This window comes from Cottoperca gobio, chromosome 21, assembly GCF_900634415.1.
Source record: "Cottoperca gobio chromosome 21, fCotGob3.1, whole genome shotgun sequence".
Classification (NCBI taxonomy): Eukaryota; Metazoa; Chordata; class Actinopteri; order Perciformes; family Bovichtidae; genus Cottoperca; species Cottoperca gobio.
The window spans coordinates 21,772,444-21,791,807 of NC_041375.1; the positions used below are offsets into that span (position 1 = coordinate 21,772,444).

General features: G+C 41.9%; 1 protein-coding gene across 2 annotated transcripts; it reads right to left on the reverse strand.

Moving 5' to 3' along the window:
- Positions 1-2,223: 2,223 nt before the first annotated feature.
- On the reverse strand, positions 2,224-18,001 carry ttll4 (tubulin tyrosine ligase-like family, member 4). Of its 2 annotated transcripts, XM_029459019.1 has the most exons (21): positions 17,838-18,001; positions 15,452-16,798; positions 14,685-15,159; positions 13,789-13,942; positions 13,615-13,691; positions 12,809-12,872; positions 10,858-10,976; positions 9,826-9,936; positions 8,917-8,993; positions 8,520-8,714; positions 8,116-8,198; positions 7,868-7,996; positions 7,659-7,781; positions 7,461-7,559; positions 6,694-6,828; positions 6,472-6,609; positions 6,217-6,313; positions 5,884-6,094; positions 5,674-5,741; positions 5,494-5,561; positions 2,224-5,113 (listed from the first exon to the last, which is right to left on the reverse strand). In XM_029459019.1, the coding sequence occupies exons 2-21, from the start codon at positions 16,088-16,090 to the stop codon at positions 4,927-4,929; spliced, it is 3,249 nt and encodes a 1,082-aa protein (XP_029314879.1). In that variant the 5' UTR covers positions 16,091-16,798; positions 17,838-18,001; the 3' UTR covers positions 2,224-4,926. The 2 variants fall into 2 exon arrangements, with proteins under 2 accessions (XP_029314879.1, XP_029314880.1); XM_029459020.1 differs by lacking the exons at positions 12,809-12,872; positions 13,615-13,691; positions 13,789-13,942; ... (1 more) ...; positions 15,452-16,798; positions 17,838-18,001 and adding an exon at positions 11,835-12,759.
- Between the last annotated feature and the right edge of the window lie 1,363 nt (positions 18,002-19,364).

A 19,364-nucleotide genomic window follows, 5' to 3' on the forward strand; every position in this document is an offset into this window, starting at 1 on the left:
GTGATAGGCCTGTGGCATTCAGAGAGAGAGAGAGGGGGGGGGGAGAGGAGGGAGGGGAACCAGGCACAGGGAGAGGTAAGGGGGCTAAAGACAGACACATAACCTAGTATGGTGACAGACATTACTAAGTATTTTTTTTATCATTCATTGGTGAGAACTTCAGGTGGCAGGATAAACAACATTTGGAGATACAAACAAAACCCAGAAAGTCCCGGTCACAGAGCAATCTTCTGACGGTGGAGAGCCAGATCAATAAAACATTTATGTAAATGTAGCTTATGCAAAACTCACTGGTCACTGGTTTTACTCTTTAAAGCGGCATTAACTAATGTTTGGCCACTTAGGGGTACGAGCTTTTACAAACTGTAAACACAACACTGACAAACCATCTGCCAGAGCTAACGTGTTAGCAAACAGTTACCAACTTACACGTCCAGCAGATACAAAGTTACAACGTTATCGTTCATTTGGAGTCGTGTTTATGGATAGGCAAACTCCGCACTGAAAAATTAAGCCATCGCAGAAGCCACATGAGGCCGGCTCCAGAAGCGAGTCAATCCCCAAAGACCCCCCATGTTAAGATTTAAGAGCAGACATAAACATGTTTACAACCTGGTACACTACATTATTTTGCCTCTATAGCTAATTTCCCCGTCCATGACAGTACGAGGGATGATATACGACGATATAACTAATATATTATGCATAATTAAGGGCACGGTCGCTTTGAGTGACAGGTGGGTGCTGTCACTCTAAGGGCCCGATCAGGCTTTTTGTATTTTTTTCCAATCAGGGTGAAGAGTTTTGTTCACTGCTTTTGCAAACTGCAAAAAACGCTGCGTCCAATTGGTTCCTAAGAAGTCGGCTGTTCATTTTGTCCGGTAAGTACATTACAGACATTGCAAACAATGCTGATAGAGCGGAGAACGTTAACCAACACAGTTGTGGAGCCGTACAATCTAAACAAAGAGCTGAAAGATGCTGGTAGAGCTGAGGGGAGCTGAACAATCAGGTGATAATTGTCTGTGGGTTTATCACATTACACATTTGATCCATTGTTAACAAAAGGGGGAAAAATGAGACCAGTGCAGCTTTAAGGCGTCGACTGTGGGAGACGTTCAAGTTTCACGGGGACATTACATGTCAAACTATTTATAGACTCAGTTAACGACTGTTGACTATCCTTCCTTTTCACAGAGTTGTGAGATTACAAGCGGCCTTTAAATACTGATCAAACATGTATTCAATGTTAAATATGAGATAAGAAAGGTGCCAAGACACTTTTAAAAACACATTCAGGTACACTGTTACCTGTGGCTCCTTTAACTCCAACAGAACGATGTCAAGTGAAAGTTATGCAGAAATAAAACTATTCACTTTTCAAATACCAGCACAGCTTATCCTTGCAATTCACCTGTACCTGTTGGTGGGTAAACTCTGCATTAACTCAACATGTTACACACATTCCAAGAGATCTTCATTAAGCACAAAGTCAAGGTAGAACTTAGAACGTGATCTGAATCCAGTTTACATGATATATTTCTGATGGACAGCGTCTTTCTAATAATAAATGCAGTTATGTAAATGAGCCTGTCACTGCTGCTTAAAGAGGAGCTGAGATATTAATAGTTTACAACTGCTTAAAGAGTCCTGACACACATTCAGAATACCACAGCCGGGTTGCTGTGTCTTAACCCTCACAGCGCTTCTAGCTATTCATGTATGCATGTTTGGAAGAATGGGGTTTATGTGTATGTGTGTATGTGTGTGTGTGTGTGTGTGTGTTCGCACACACATTTCAACCAGGCTGTTACAGTTGTAAGCAGGGTCATCGATGGCCACCTGCTTTATAAGGTCAGATATTTTTACTGACATATCACTATATAGCATTATGTAAATAGCTTTGAATGAAACAACACAAATCACCTTAATAAAAAAATAACATTAGTCTCTGATTGTTATGGGCCTTACATGTCTGTATAACAGACAAAGTAGTCTTCAAAGATTTTAATTATATAACAATTACAACATTTTAATTCAATCTAAATTCAAAGCAGAGCAAATGGTATCCTGGCAAAACACCAACAACTTCTGACATGCTGTCAAAGACAAACATAAATATAATAGCTAACAGCTCATAGATAATAAAAAAGCAAGTTTGTCCGGTCTTGTGACAAGAAAATCGTTTATAAAAACTTAAAATATACAGTTCCAAACATAAGATTTGTACCACAAATAACTTTTATTTTGAAATTGTCATCCTGAGCAATTCATACAGCCCTTTAATGTGAGACTTCTACAAATGTCAAGTAAAAAACATGATAATCTCCACTTATGTTATGTTCAACCTCAAATGCAGGGTTATTTGTTGGCAGCCTGGCAGTAGTGTCATGTAATGTTAAGTGGAATCTGGTTGACGTGTGGGAGCAGGTCGTCACTTCTGTCATATGAAAACATTAAAACTCCGGTATGAAACATTTGACTCTTTATAAACTCGAGGGCCCGCAGCAACTTAACACACGAAGGTGTTGAATGAATACACTGGTGGGTTTTGTATGTTTTAACTTATTTAGCCAACATTTTAGATAAATTCAGTCCTGCTTCAAAAACAGGGAATTTTAAAGCATTTCTCCTCCGTGAGGCTTTTCTGTACGTAGGTCCATGAAGAGCATTTAGTAACTGAGCAGACGACGCTCTGTACATTAGGGAAAGTAGAGTCCACTTTGTTCTTCCACTTCACATCCTATTCCCTTTCAGAATTTGCCTTGCAAGTGTTGATAAAAAATTGCATTGAGATACAAATGCTGCTACATATTGACACTGCACAGCAGTTTGGCATCGGTTAGTACATTGCATAATAAAACTCGTCTGTAAACAAGTTGTCTTCTGCACGTTTCATAGTAACGTCAGACAGAATGACTGAATGTTTTCATGTGACAGCTGCACCTACTCATAACAACCACCACTCTGCCGTCAGTTTGTTACAGTAGACGTTGGCTTTAAAGAGAAACTTTACCCAAACATTTGCAACTTCAACTAGTTGTTTTTTTTCTGAAAGTGTCCTCACATTAGAGGTTTACATTTTTTAAATTGAGATACTCATTTTTTTCCTGAGGATGCAATAAGAGCTCTAACCCTAACCCCAACAGCAAACACTCAAACCTAAATCCACTCGTTTAGAAGCGTTTAACTCGTGTTAATGAGTTCAGTTTGTGTAAACTGTCAGATTCTGGCACTTCAGTTGGCACCTTTCAAGAAATATTCTATATAATTCTATATACTATACTTTGTGTACGCGTAATGGTCAAAGCAAATCAAAGCCCTTTTTAAAAGTAATATGAGTAGTTATGAGATGACTTCAATATGACAGTTCCATTCTCAATGGTAATAACTTCCTTTGGTCTACTAACATGCACGTCACCAAGTAATGAAAGTATCATCTTCAAGTCTCTCCGTTAGTAAACACCAGAGATTAAAATGAGGTTTTATAAAAACACACCAGTGAAAATAAAATCAAGTACTGACGAGATGAAATATGCTGCAGAGATCTCAGCACACCAAGCAAGTCTTGTTCTGCAGCGCTCCTCTTCATCTCCCCGTCATCCGTCTACTGAGAGCCCCTTGTCTTCACCTTTCCACACAAACAAGAGTCCATAAGGAATGTGATACGTGTGCGATCAGTTGCTCAACAGTCCCCTCAATACCAACAAGTCTTTAAGACATTAGAGAGATCACAGTATTGTCTCATTGTTACTGTATTCTGTAAGGTAGAGTTGGCTTTGAAGTTGTATTCTTCCTAATGTAAGTGCAAACACACAAACCGGCAGCCGAAGCAAACGTTGCTTTGTGGTGGAGGTTGTGAGGAAGCCCAGCGCGTCTTATTCACAGTTTAAGTTGAGGCCAGTGAGCACAGACGAGTGTCGGCAGAGGGGATCCGAGGGTCTTCTTCTGAGCAGGTATTCATCGCACAGTGGAGCAAGGTTCTGGTGCCGGTGAGAAGACCAAGTACCATCCAGTTTTAGTAATATATCCATGAGTTTTAATACCTATCCAAAGCCAAACACTGCACAGTGGATTATAATCCTTTGAAAGTGATCACATCCAGTCATTTCATGAGTTCAGGACAGCCGCAGGGTAAACAGCAACGTGAAGTCTGTACCAGGCATGTAGATAGCTATGCCTCCATTACCAAAGCATAGCGTTTCCAGGTCAAACCTTTTTGCTGGACAAATGTTTTTTCGCTTCAGTGTAGTGTTCTTGCAGTACTAATATCGGTCGGTACACGGCCTTAATGAGCATGTTCACATGTTAATAATGTTCAAGGTAGATGAGGTAACACTGTCTGATGCCCACTTCTATTGTGGTTAAGCCATGTAACAATGTCAATTTGACAAACTAAGCAGACATGAAGCTCACTGTGAAGGATTATGAATCTCCAGCATGTTTCTGCTGGAAGATTTTCATACAGCAAAGAAATCAACGGCTGCTAATAAGCTCATAATACATCTGAACTAAAGTTGGCATATTACTGATTTGTAGTAAATGGACTAAAACACAACACTGCGATGGTCTTTCAGGTGTTTTATCATTTCTCTGGTGATGGAGGTTTACCTCAAGACTACAAAGGATAAGCCAGTTTCAATTTTAGCACTGAAATAGCAAACACTCAGAAAACTCCATTAGTATACACGTAGCACTCAGTTATACTTCCTTTTGAAGGCAAACTATTCTGTAACAAACTAAATCCACTCACTTCCACAGTGTTAGTTAAGACTGGGCTTCAAGCTTTTAGATCTAAGTAAACATTTTCATCCAGAGGTTCAGAGCTAATAGAGATGACAGATCAATAGAAGGGTGTTTGGGGAGAGCTACGTTAGAGCTGTGTGTCTGTCCTGGGAACAGAACCTCGTGTTAGCAAACCGAGTCTCAGAGTGAAGCGAACTGTTGGGGCAGCAGACTGTGGGCCAGGCTGGGCTGAGGGCTTGCACAGGCACTGCTGGTGACACTGGAGCCAGGACTTTGCGAAACAGGCAGGCTGGAGACGGAAGACGTCTCCCCGTCTGAACAGTCATCGTCGTCGTCATGGGAGCGGTGCTGATGGGTGACCACCACCCTGGAGAACAGGACAGGAGCGGAGCAGGGAGATAATCTAGTTAATGTACGGTGTATGAAATCTAAATAACTGACATATAAGCAGGTATTTCTATCATAAACATTATGAGGAATAATTATATATGCAGGATTCTTTTACTGAAAAACAAAAGTAATTTCTTTATTCATGTTCTTGCTTACTTATTTAAGTAAAACACAGCATTTTTACCTAATTCAGCACATACAAGGATGATCCCAAGAAGAATCCAGATACATAAAGGACCTCCATTATGCATGTAACTAAATATTACATAATAATATAATATTATTTAGTACTAATCAATATTTTTGTTCTCTGCATTTGTTAGAGATACAAGAAAGCAGTGACATCTGTTTTATCACCTCGATCTGGAGATGACGAGGTCTTGTCTGTGGGGTTCAAACCTCGAGATGTAGCTGCACTTGGACCACTAGGAGAGAAGACGCAGAGAGAAACTGAAGAGTTCAATATTTCAAATCACTGATTATAAAAACCTTCATCTTTTATTCAGACAAATGACTTTAATATTTCCAGTTCCTCACCATGTGGGCAGGGTCAGTGGTTCCCAGATGAACTCGTTTCTCACAGAGAGTCGTCAGCAGACTGATACCTGCAGGTAGACAGAGACACACACACACAGTTATTAAAATGACAGATATCTCTCGGTTTGAAAATTGTTGGAAGAAATTTGAGGATAATGTAAGAACACAACTTGTAATGTAAGAAAACATATTAAATAAATCATAATTTACCCTTTGTCCTGTTGTTCCAGTACTTCTGCTCCCACTGGTCCAGCAGGATGTTCAGGTATCTCGAACACTCGAAGAAGCGCAGGTAGCGGGATGACGACGGCGATGGGAAAATCCGCTCAAACTGTCCAAGACGAGTCAGCTCGTCTTCACTTTCTGCTAGCACACAAACGTCTTCTGGAGTCAAGGCACTCAACACTGTAGAGAGGAAGTCCTGACAGAACACAGAAGGAAAGAGACAACGTTGAAATCACTACTAACCTTTTCTTAACTAGAATGAATGCACTAATGTAATTCACTTTCCTTCAAATCTTTAGTGCCTCTGTATTCATTTACCTGGTTGGCGTAGCGCTGGGTGAGGTAAAAGGCCCGTTTGACCCTCTCATCAGCAGACAGATCTGGCTTGGTCCTCTCCCTGTTCCCTCCACATAGACTACACACACACACACATGATTCATGTCTAAGGTCTGTTCTTAGGCTGGAGTTTAAATTGGATTGAAAGTTGTTCCTAAAGTGTGACCAGAATGAACCAGCATCATCTCATCGCAGGACCCCTTGTGTGGCCTGTAAGGTGTAACACCTCCTTCCTACCTGGTGGTGGAGCTGGAGGAGCTACTGCTGGGGGTGACCACATCATCTTTTCGGGGAATACGAAAGCCAGCCAAGTTCAGGAGGTCTCTGATCATCTGACCTTTAACTGAAACATCCAGCGCTGTGTTGGAATGGAGGCTGCAGCAGAAACAAAACAGTTACAAGATATGTGTGTGTGTGTGTGTGTGTGTGTGTGTGTGTCTGTCTGTGTGTGTGTGTTACCTTGGTGATATGTTGACCTCCAGGATCCAGGGTTTGAGCTTCTCGTCCAGCATGATGTCGAAGCCGAACAGCTCGTGGCAGCTGTAAGGTGTCCGAACGTGCATCTTCAGCAGACTGTTAACGTACGGTTCGGACCTGATGACCAACACGCGGGAGATTATTTCATTATTTCCAAATACCTTTCTAATAGAGTGTCCAGTTATTTCACAGACTCTTTACCTCTAGCTTCTCCTCGACACCCAGGATAAAACAAAGATGTGTGAGAGATTTGTTAATGAGGGTAAAAACACAGACTCTGTACGAACGTCTGTGTGCGTGTCACACACACACACACACACACACACAAACTTAACTGAACTTACTTAATTTAAATACTGTACATCTACTATCAAAACAGTGCTTTCATAAATCCAACAAGTTTCTGTGCGTCTGATTTGATTTTCGTCATCGTGTGTTGCTGAGGACCAGAGGAAGTGCATGTCGATGGCGAGCTCTTTAGATCGAGGGGACACATTTCTCTAGTAGTGCGTTATGTCCACACTGTGAGTAATGAGAGGACCTTTATTAACCGATACGCCGGCTAACAGCACGCTGGGGGCAGCTCGCTAAAGAAGCGCAGCATCAAGAGTGAAGTTGTTTGGAACCTGCAAGCAGCACGATTTGAACAGGCACTGCACTCATAATAGCAAATAATTAAATACAGAAAAATATATATTGTGAATAACAACAAATGTCCAGCAATTAAAATATTGAACGGACAAACTTACGCAATGATGGTTTTGATCACGATGTCTTTAATCTTCTCCCAGATCAGAGTGGTGTTGACTCCCTTAGAGCCCAGATACTGCCACAAGGCCTTCAAAGCCCTGAACACACAAGCACGTGATGTTAAAACAAACAAAAAGATCCATCCATCTGTAGTAAATAAAAGATGGGTGACATATTTGAGTTTCCCTTTTACAAACCATTTGTGTCCCTGACAGGCCTTGTCGTCGCTGTTACTCTGGTATTCAGAGTTTTTCTTGTTGACGCTGTAGTTGGTGAGATGCATGAACTTGTTACCCAGAGTCTTCATGGAAGACGAATACCTGAAGAAAAACAAAATGTGGAATCACACATGACCTCTATTATCAGCTGTTCGCAAGCCTCTGGCACCAATGTGAGGAACACTAACTTGCAGCTGGCGAATCGAACCAGTCCATCAGAGAAAATGTAAATTCTGAGCGGGTCGTATGTTGACACATAGACGTAGATCCGCAGGTCAAACTTGTTACCACTGATGAGGTAGGGCTTGTGGAGGTACCTGTGAAACACAACCAGGATACAAATGTTTTAATGCATAATGTAAACGTCAAGTTTTGGAAAATGGTCTCTTGTGCGACCAAGTTTCAAACCATTAGCCGTCTATTCTGAGCTACTTACTTCTGGACCAGTAGTGGTCTCTTGCGGGGCATCTGGCTCCATCTGTGGATGACCTGGATACCGATTCCTCTGGCTGAAGCAGGCTATCAAAGATGAGAGGAGAAAGATAGAATGTCATAAACACGTAACAAAAACAAAAACACACATTATTTCAACTTAAACATATTTCTTCCTGAGCATCATGATCCGGATGCTTCTTTCAGAATCATCATTGGACAGAACTTGAAAGTATCCAGCAACTAAAACCCAAAGAGACTACATTCAATATTAATTAATAAATCTTACTGATGTTTGCTTGCCACAAAATACAAAACAAGGTTCATATTTAGGTTCTATTGCCAGTGTTCGAGACTCATTTGCCTTCACAGCTTTGGTACCGTTACAAGTAAACTAACAGAACTTACAGGTTTGATGATCCATTTCTGCTTGGAGCCACCGTCCTCCCAGGCCTTGCGTAGCATCTTGATGTCCTGGGGAAGGACGAAGGTGCGGGGGAAAAAGCTGAACTCTTGTTTGCCAAAGCGGACCTGCATCTTGGACAGGTTCCTCCACAGCCGGTCCTTTCTGCCAATCTGAAATGTTCCCGGGAAGTGGTTCAACTAGGACAAACAAAAAAACACAAGTACAGCCAAGTTAAGTGTAATTCTGGAAAGAAGAATTTCATCATTTCCCTTTTGTTAAAAGATAAATAACACGATAAGTTAGAGGAAACGTATGTATTTTTGATTTGGGGGTGAACTGTCCCTTTAAGGCTTCCTGGGAGCACAATCTGAAAAGAGCGGTGCATCTACAGTTTCTCACCTTCTGGTGCTCTCCGAGGGCCTTGAAGCCCGGAGACTTCATGTGGTGTCCCCAGCAGCCCAGCCAGTCATAGCTTTCTACATGAACAACAAAGCGACACAGACTTTAATCATCCAGTACAAATGTTACACATGTTTAGGGGCAGTGAACTACTAAACAGTACCTGGACATTTTGCCAAGAAATATGCAAGCATTTCCGTTTTAAAGTGATACCATGCATGACATCCTTCAATATGCGAGACACTGAGTTGTATAGTTGATTAAACATGGATCACAACAACATTTTAAATACACATGGGATGCGTTCGCTCATCCAATGGGAAGCTCTACACTAAAATGAGAACGCTGTTGTTCAAACAAACAGAGCATTCTCTTTCTATATGAATTAACTGTGCTTAGAATGGATGAAAGGAAAACTCCATCAGGTATGTATTGCATAATACAAAATGTAGCACCTCTTGTGCAAGAGCTTGTTGACAGTGAGGAGGACAATGTATGAGATGATTATCATGACACGTGATACGACTGTGACAATACACAGCTTACGTTGGGAGTTAGTGAAAATATAACCTAGTTTGTGGGGCAAGTAAGCGTACGCTCTGCCGCTCTGAGAGTGTGGTGCTCTGAATAACACAACGGTACGTTCCAACAGTGCTCCAGATTTAAGGAAAGGTCCGGTTTGAGCCAGAGGAGCTCCGGCACTCTGACAATTCAGCCGAGGTCAAAGGGGACAGTCTTGAAAACAGTTCAGAATCCGGAATGTTCCAAGATTGACAGCTCCGAACACTGAGCATCGTGTATCTGATGAGCCTTGACGGTTTAATCCACAAAGACCAAGACGTTTAGCAGATATCCTTATTAGATCATGGTGACCAGGAAGTACTCACCCACGCACACGTGATGACTTACTTTTGGTGGCTTTGAAGTGTGACCTGCCGATGGTGTGTTTGACAATATTTGGAGTGACGGTGCTTATCTTCCATTTTAACAGTCGTCTCTGTTCTGCTGGCAGCAGTTCCACTGTAAACAACACAACACAACATTTGTTTGTGTTTTACAACCAGATTTCTCTCCAAGTAATACACATGATGTTCACAGGAGCAAAACAATGTGCTGCTGTGGACAGGGGCAGTCTGTGAAAGCGTACACTACATTTGTCTATGATATTTTCACCACTTTATCTTTCTAACTGAAGTCTCTAAATCTCTCTCAGCTCTGTTCAAAGCCACCAGACTCCTTTGTCAAAAACGGCAATTTAACCGAGAAGAACAGGGAAGTTTCTGATCTACTGCCGCCTCGATCAGTTATCGAATGACAAAACACCAAAGTTACACAACAACACAAATCGAGGAAGCGGTCGACCAGCAACTTCCGTGTTCTGCGAGTCAAAATGACGATTTATGCCAAAAAAGGAGTCCGGTGGCTTTGAAGAGAGCAGAGATAACGGCTTCAGTTCTGTCGGAAAGGGCTGACTGACAGCAAGGTAAAGTGGTGAAAATATTCTTAATATAGCGTACACTGTCCCCCGTCCACAGCAGTACATTGCTTAGCTTCTGTGCCCTAACTCCTGTCTTTCCTCTACAGTAGGTCATACACTCACTGTGGATAAGTACCTCAGACGACCCCACTTCAAACTAACCCTTTAGAAAAAATGTGAAAACTTCCGGTTTTGCCTACAATCTTCTAACAAGCAAGTTAATCACAAATCACTGAAACATCTTTACATTATATTACAACAGGCAAAGATAGCTGTGAGGAGATTTATTTGTGTTAAATATTATCTTTGGTATCAGTCCCATATTCACTCTCTCACGTTACATTAACGTGCCGTTTATGTATTGTTAAACTATTTTATCTCTTGATCAGCTGATATAGGTAAGGTAAAAACTCTCCTGCTGCTAAAGCTACTGTCCGTTTCACACAAAAGACGTGTGTCCTGACCTTTCTCATTGGCGGTGCTGAAGTAGAGTGTTGGGGGGATGTGGGGGAACAAACTGGGAACCAACGCTGGTCTCTCCTCTCGATTGTCTTCCGCCCCCAATGACATTGGCTCCTCAACACTGAGAGACAAAGAGAGGGAGAGAAGTGAATAGTTAATCCAGATATACCGACATCAAAACACAAGTGTTCATAGCAAAAAAGTGAGAACGTTGCATTTAATGGTCGTTTCGAGAAAAGATTATAATATTAATGACAATTTATCACCAAAACACGTGCTTGTGTTCTCACAAGCTCAAAGAGGATCATCCGTTCCAATAAACACATCAACTGAACATTTTAGTTAATGAAGCTCAATAAAAGTCACAAGAACACATTTACTTTCTATATGTTGCCTGTAAACTCCATCTGCAATGATTGTTTCTGTTTCCTGCTGAGGTCTGTCTGGTCTCTGCCCTTTCAGCCCGACAGCTCTGCTTACCTTGTCGCTATTAAAACGAGCAAATTGCTCACAACACAATTAAAAAGTAATGCAGCTCGAGTTACGTTCACTGACAAGACGTTGGCATCCCGTCGCGACTCAAGTCGTGCGTGGACTGGATAAATGGCCGTGTGCACTCTGTGCCGGTAACTTGATGCTCGTGTGAATTTGGGGCTGGAGAAGCCACACGGAGAGTACAAGTTCCTTTTGACACTGGGAGTCGAGAAAGAGACTTTCTGATCCATCTAATATTATTACCATTACTAAACACAGACTAAGACATTTAGCTGCTGGGGAGCCAATGAAGACATAATTAACCTCAACAAAATAACACTGTAGCAAAATGACAGCCAGTTGTATCAGTGACAAGTAACAAAAGGCAGTTGCAAGTCAAACATTAACAGATTCCTGAGCTCTTTTTTTCAACATAACATTGTTCACATCGGATGAACACAAAATAAGGAGAACTTACACATGAAATTATAAAAAACACACTCACATGACAGTCATATAGGAAGGAAGAAAGATGGATAATCAGATGGATGAAGGAACAGGGGATGATGTTATCCTCTTGCAGAGCTCTCCTCTCAGATAAAGTCCTTCCACCACCAATAGGTATACATTGACATTACATCTAGGCTAACTTAACACTATACTAGCCATACAGTAGCTATAGCTTTCAGGAAAGGGTGGGGAGGTGACGGGGTGTATGTAAATGAACACATAAACAAATCAGCTGGTTGGGGGGAAAAGAGGGTGACAATAGCGGTCCCTACCCAGGCTGTTTTAACAGAGAATCAGCTCAGAGTCTTTGGTAGGGAGTTCTATTGTTGAGGCCATCATAGTGGAGAACAATATGACGCACAATGCAACAGAGCTTTCCACCACGCTCTGCTGCTTTCAGCCTCTTTTAACAATTGCAGTGAGAGAGAATGACAGAGAGAGACAGAGTGCACAGGATCTGATGGATATGTGTTTTACTCCATGTTAGGAGACCAATTAGAAACCGGGCTTGGACGTTGGGCAGTCCAAGGAAACGACTTGGACATTTCTGAAGTAGTATACGGAAGGAAAATAAACAATGTTTTTTTTTTTTTGTAATTTATTTATTTTATTTTATCTGCCCACCAGTTATTTATACAAACATAGTGAAACTGCAGGGGGCTTGAGAAACCCTTGTAGATATATAGATTATGCTTCACTTAAGCATATAAGAGAAACAAAAGGGGACTAAGCATATAACAAAAGAGTATGATGGAAGAATTCTCTCAGAGTGAGTGTGGATTTAAAGGAATAGAAGGATATCTGCTCCATGAGAAAGAAAAACTGTCCAAAACCACATCGTCACTGTGAGAGAGAACAGTCCTCTACAGAGGTAGCGTCAGTAAGGGTGTATGTTCTTGTGCTCACCTTAAATGTCAACCTAAATAAAGAATTAAATGTGTGCGTCTGGGGTTATAGAGTGCGTCTTACCCAGAAAGAAGAGCGATCGATGCTGTGGATGAGGTGCCAGTGATGGACGAACAGTCGGAATCATCTGAAGACAACAGAAAACTAAAATCAGCGGTTTACAACATATATAGAGCAAACTGCCCGCTGACTAAAGGCAGCTTAAAAGGTTCAATGTGTAAGATATGCCAGAATTTGAACTTAAAACAAATCAGCAGAACAGAATGTGAAGAGGTAACAGTGTTAAGAGTTTACATTATATCAAAGACATCTATTTATTATATTGCATTGATGTCTACAGAAATTAGCAGTCTGACAGTTCCGGCCGGTAACGTCTAGGATGGACAGTGAGACACTATAGCGCCCTCAGTACAGAGGGAGAAGTACAGCTTCCTGACTGGCAGACTCGGGGCTCGTCAACATTACATCCATGATCCCTGCATGTTTTGATAGTTTGTTTTGAGACAGAAATGTCTGTCAGCATCGCCTCTTCCCCACCGCTGCCAGGAGGCTGCTCTGCCGGGAGTAGAGTGTGCGAGCCAGACGGGAGATGGATGGATCCTCTGTCAGCTGTCAGCAGATAGCAGTCATTAAACTTTCTGTTGCTGCCGTTACACAGGCTAGACCCGGCACTCCATCAGCCGGCTGTTACTCCCGGTGCTGGGATATACGGCGGCCGTATCCAAGCCGGATTTTTTTAGCTTGTCTCTGCTGCCAAGCTAACATACCATAATATCAAAAAGTAACGTTACACGGACCATACAGCCCCCAGTGCCGCAGTAAACACACAGATAAGTCTGTGTGTGTGTGTGCGTATTTGAATATCTTACCGTCATCACTACAGGCATTTTCCAGCTCATCAGGCAGCTCCTCCTCAGCTCCATCCAGCTGCATAACACAATCCTGGCTGGAAACAATTAATACAAGGTGAAACATTCAGAGTGAAAGGAAGAAAAAGAAAAAATACAGTATCTATTGTTGAGAAGCAATCAGCTGATGCTCACCCAGTCTCTCCGACCAGACACTCCTCTGTCGGCGAGGGTGAGGAAGGCGATGGAGATGACAGAGAGACAGGCGGTCCCTGCCTAGTTAGGTGGATGGCAGAGATCTGAGAGGTCACAGAGCCCATCAAGGCTCCTGCAGGACTGGAGGCCACAGCTTAGAGGAAAACAAGTCATACATCCAGAGTTAGTAATGGTCAATTCATGGTTTCATGCTAGCTGCTTAGGAACTGAATATTAAAACTTTCATGTGTATGGTGACTGTGTCCATCCTGTGTCTTTCTGTCTAATTTACTTCATGACTTGTTATGGTATTTCTCGGGAAACCAAATCAACCGCAAACTCCTCCTTGAACTTGTTTTCTTATTTAATTACTTTAAAGCCTTTGAGCTTAATTTTGTTTCTGTCGAGTTAGAATGAAGGGTGTTCTACGATGCTCTTGACATTCTTGAATCTGCAGATTAGGGCTGCAACTGCAGATTATTTTCATCATCGATTATTCGATACTTGTTTAGTCTATGAAACGTCAAAACAATTCTCGAAAAATGGCCATCACAACTTCACAGAGCTGAACGTGACATCTTTAAATGTCTTGTTTTGTTCAACCAAAAGGTCCAAACACCCAAAAGCATTTTAGTTTACAATGATATACGACAAAGAAAAGCAGGAAATCTTCTCATGAGACTGAAATCAGAAAATATTGGTTTCACTATTTCTGCTTGAAAAATTACTGAAACTATTAATACATTATCAAAATAGTTGACAATTATTTTGTCGATTGACTACTTGAATACATTGACAAATCCTTTCAGTTCTACTGCAGATTCAATAACCAGACAGTGTACCATTCTCTTGTCTTGTTACTACAGAACCTTTCACAGTAAAGTAGTTCTGATTACCTGTGATGGCATCCAGCGGTGTGGGCTGCTTCTCCTGAGTGGCACTGACATTGGCACTGAGCACAGTTGGCATGGGGCCGTTTGGAAAAGGACTGGCTGCCGCAGGACTGATTCTTCTGCATGTGGACAAGGTTCTTCCCAGTAGACATTTACTTTCTGGGGGCTGCATGTTTAGGTCTACTGATGCTATCGTTAGGGGCTTGACGTTTGTAGTTGTTGCCACCAACGCTGGAGGACCACCTGTTACTAGCAACTGATTGTTTAAAGCAGTTATTGTGCAATAGTTTTTTGTCTGACTGCATTCTGTCGTTTTAGCTGAATGGCTCCTCCTCGTCGTTGTTGTTTCTCTTGTTGTGCTTCTTATTTCTACTTTTGTGCCGTCAGTGCTGGAGGTATCCTTTCCCAATGCTGCCCCCTGATGTTCACAGAGAGTAAGGCATAGAGGAGGCACTGATGGCAAGTCTGCAGCTTTAGGCTAAGAAGACAAAACGAATGGTCAGACGTGGAGGAGGAGGCAGTAAGTGGACTAATATAGATCTTACCAAATGTAAATCATTCTCAAAGTTCTATATGTATTTGACTTAAAAAAGCCAACATCTCTTATTTCTGGGAAAATGTTCCACTTAAACTTTGCCAATGTCTCCTGAAACATCAATAGCGATGACACTGATAAAAACGCCACAAGCCGAAGCGCTTGGTCTGACAATAAGGTTGTACTTATACTACAGCTGTTGTAGGGTTTTACTTCTCGAGGCATCAATACTCACCATCAACTCGTTAGTTTGCTGCACAGTGGGCTGTCCTTTGATGAACAGGTCTTGATGACAAACTGACAAAAGAGGCTCCAATCCCAAAAGCACATCACTTGTGGCAGCCGGACGTCTGCCCGTTGCTAAACCGTTTCCAGGTTGGGAGGTTTGGAGCGGCATACATTTCTGCATGGTGCCCGTTGGATGTACATTAAACCCAATCTTCTTGGGGACGGAGGAAGGTGCACTGGTTTCTGTGTGGCTACTACCAGCCTGCGTCAGTCCTGTTGCAAGTACCTGGTTTGGGTTTAGAATCCCATTAAATTGTTGTGGTAGGATTAAAGACACATCTGGCACAGCGGTGAATTGGCTCTGGGTGTTGGTTTTATTTGTTTCCCCATTTTCCCCGACAGACACCACAGATGGGGCCACTGTTGTCCGCCTCAAGGGGGAAGCAGGTGAGGCAACATTAGAAGAGAGAGGTTTGGCTTGATTCTTTCTCCTGGATAGCTCTAAGGAAGTCTGACTAAAAGGCACTTTAGTGGCCACACCTGTCTTGGCATGTGTACTGGCAGAGGTTGCAGTGGTGGGACTATCTGCATTGGAACAAGCGCGATGCTTCGCCCTGCCCCAGGGGGAGGACTGGTTTGTGGGCATGGCACTGTTAAATGAAGATGTGGTTATTTCTGAAGTGCTAAATTAATAGGCAAGATAGGATAGGAATAGGAACAGTTGTGACAATACCAAGGCCTAAAGTGGAGGAAGGTTCTCTTCCCTGTTCCTCTTGGTTCGCTTCCCTCAACGAGTGGTTCTTCTGTAGGAATGACTTTTGAGATGTCAGCTCCAGTGGAATGAGTTGTAAATGTCTTGTTGGTCACTGTAGATTGACTACAAGTTCTTGCTAAATTCTGACTAACAGTAAACATAACTGCCGTCACAAATGCAGTGACAGCAGTACAATACTTGGGCCTGGCACCTGTGCTTGAGGTCAGCAGAACACTGTTAGCTCTTGATAGCGATGCAGGGTTATAAGCCTTCACTCGAGGCTCAGACAGGCACGGAAGGTTTTTCTCCTGAAGCAAAGTAGTCCACACACTTATTAAACAGTCACACTCAGAGTTTGATATAAGACTGAGGACATGTCAATGAGTCTTGAGGACATTGCCGATGCAGGCTGAGCCAGAAGCAGTTTCCCCTCCTTCTTCGCAACAACTCTGGGGATGAAACGTGAGCTTTAGGCTGCCTAAGACTGCATACTTGGCTCACACCAAGGTGTCAGGTCTTAGAGGAGACAGTGGTGTTCTTGGAGTTCTCATATATTCCTCTGTTGACTCACAGAAGGCAATAACGCAACACCTTTAACCACTGAAAGTAAACAAGGAGAGAAGCAATGTCAGTCAGAGAATCCATTTGTCTTATAATAACAAATCAGTCTCCATAAAGTAATCTCTTTTGTTTGGAAAGAAAGTCAAAACCTTTTTAGTGCAGAAACCAATGCCAGATCGGCTATGCCTTCAAAAAACTATTTTGTCAAGATGTTATTGTTAGAGAGGTAGAAAGTGGATGGTGATGTATTTAAACAAAGATGAATTCAACCACCACTACTGTATCCAGTAGAGACATTAGCATAAAGAAGAAAGCACAAAACAAATAGATTAAAGATTTCAACAATAGCTACAAAGTTAAACTACACTGAAAAGGTTGGTGTTGTGATGCTTACGTTTAGGACCTTGGCTGCTGCCAATTGTATATTTATTTGTGATACAAACTCATCCTTTGCTGGCACAGCATGTGAGCACAGTGGGCAATATTAAGCAGATTCACTACCATTGAAATCACAGCCATGTCAGCTAGCTAAGTGAGTGAGGTGAAATAGCTAGCATGTATCGCCAAAGCAAGAATTCCTATGTACATTATATCGACATATGCTGCCAGTAGTAGTTTAATTACGTCTTTTGAAGCCTTTACTCGGCAGGCACCGTACTGTGTGCTGAAACCTGCCAACACTGCTGTCATGTCCTGGACAGGAGAGTAGTTTCACGTGTGTGTGGATCCAGGACACGCCGCTTCATGCTTAGCTTAACGTTAGCTAACTCACTAACCAACTAACTAACAAGTCTGCTGTGATTATATTACAATAACAAAGTTAGCTCAGGCCAGACTTACTTTAACACCGAGTTTTCTTGAAAACTGTACATCTTTTCTTACGCTTTAACAGAACGGACTTGTCGGCTAATAACGCTCGTTTATGTCCGTTGGTGTTTAACGTTACTGCGTCCAGACAGCGTTAGCTTAGCAACAACGACCAACTGTCATCGGGTGTTTCAAAGATCTCCAGTCAATAAGCAATACAACAATAAAACACAGCCTCGTTATGAGTTTATGAAAATATATTCATGCCTACCTCGTCCCCTGTAATGTCCCTAGCATGTTGTTCCGTTGGTGTGGCGCGAGGCTACTCGTTAAGAGGCTCTTACATTGCGGTAGCTAGCTGAAAGTGCGAGTGGAACATCATGGCCGAAGATCGTCTATTGAGACAAGAGCGACACTCTCTTAAACGAACCGGTTTCATGTCTCAATGTCATGAAATGAGTGGAGAGGTATCCCGTGGATGCAGTTGTATAGTCCAGACATTTAAATGTTTCTAGTTAAAATGGTTCTTAGAAATATCAAATAAGAAAAATGTAATTCATTCATTAATTTAAGTTTTTTTGCTGGTAAATTGTTGTAAAAATGTGTTTAGTTGTACTAAAAATGTTCCAAGTCGAATACATTTTGCATTGCAATTGCTGTCGAGGCATAACATGTTTGTATAGGCAACTATGTGGAGTTGATTGTACACTAATTTTGCCCAGTCTTCCTATAGGCCTTATTCAATTAAATCCCCAAGCTACTTAATTAACAGTTGCCACACAAAATGAAATCTGTTTTCCCTTCGGTGTAATTGTTTGTTTGCCAGGTTGCATGAGACTGTAGTGTGCTATGACAAGGTTCCCTGGAAGAAAATTAATCTTTACATTTTTTTTTATCAAAAGTAAACTTGGTTCTAGTCAAAAGAAAGAACCCATTTATGTTTTTTTTAATCAGTCAGAGATGAACACATATCAAAGGTAACTGTTAGGAAAACAGAACACTCAAACAATGCTTCGACATATAGCTTCATTTCTAATTTCAACACCGCTGACTATTATTTCAGTCAGTCAGTCTTTGCAAAGCACTTCTCTTAACTCAAACTGAGGAAATATGTTATGGCAACACTTTGTGTTATTGCTTGTGATGGTGGTTTGGGTTTCAGCCTCAGCTGGCTCTTTCATTTCACACATTTCATCACTAGAGGGCTCACTGGAGGGAAGACCTATAAAAACAAACCTCTGTCCTAATCCTGCCTTGGCTCATGTCCTCTCCTCCCTCTTTTGTTCTCTTCTTTCTGTCACATTTTATATCTTCTTCTCTACATATTTGCCCTCTCCTCCCTCCTCCATCTCATCCTTTCCTTTCTAAATTTGTTTCCTTTTTCCTTCCTCTACTCATTTTTCATCCCTTCCCTCTTCTTCTCCCTTCCTTGCTGTTTCCTTCCCTCCTTCCTCAGTTTCATCCTCCCCCTTCCTTTTCCTCTCCTCTTCCCCACTTCCTCCTTCCTCAATCTTCCCTCTTTCATCACATGTTCCTCTCCTTTCCTTCTTTTCTTTCTTTCATCCTTTCCCAACTCCTCACTTTTCATCTCCTCATCTCTTTTCCTCTCTCCACTCCCTCTTCTCACTTCTTCCCTGTTTCTTTTCCACTCTCCTTTCCTCCTTTTCCTCCTTTGCCTTCCCTGTTTGCTCCTTTTTCTATCCTTTTCTTTCTCATTCCATTGTTTCAATTACATTTTCCTCTTCTCCATTCTTCTTTCCTGCCTGTCCATCCCTTCTCCTCTCTACTTCCTCTACAG

Bases quoted from the DNA above. Each gene is read 5' to 3' on its own strand.
- ttll4 (XM_029459019.1), bottom strand. From the start codon at position 16,090: ATGCCCACAAACCAGTCCTCCCCCTGGGGCAGGGCGAAGCATCGCGCT. The intron at 8,994-9,825 runs GTAAGTCATCAC...TTGTTCATGTAG, and splicing joins ACACTTCAAAGCCACCAAAA to AAAGCTATGACTGGCTGGGC. The intron at 7,997-8,115 runs GTAAGTAGCTCA...TGTGTTTCACAG, and splicing joins AGACCACTACTGGTCCAGAA to GTACCTCCACAAGCCCTACC.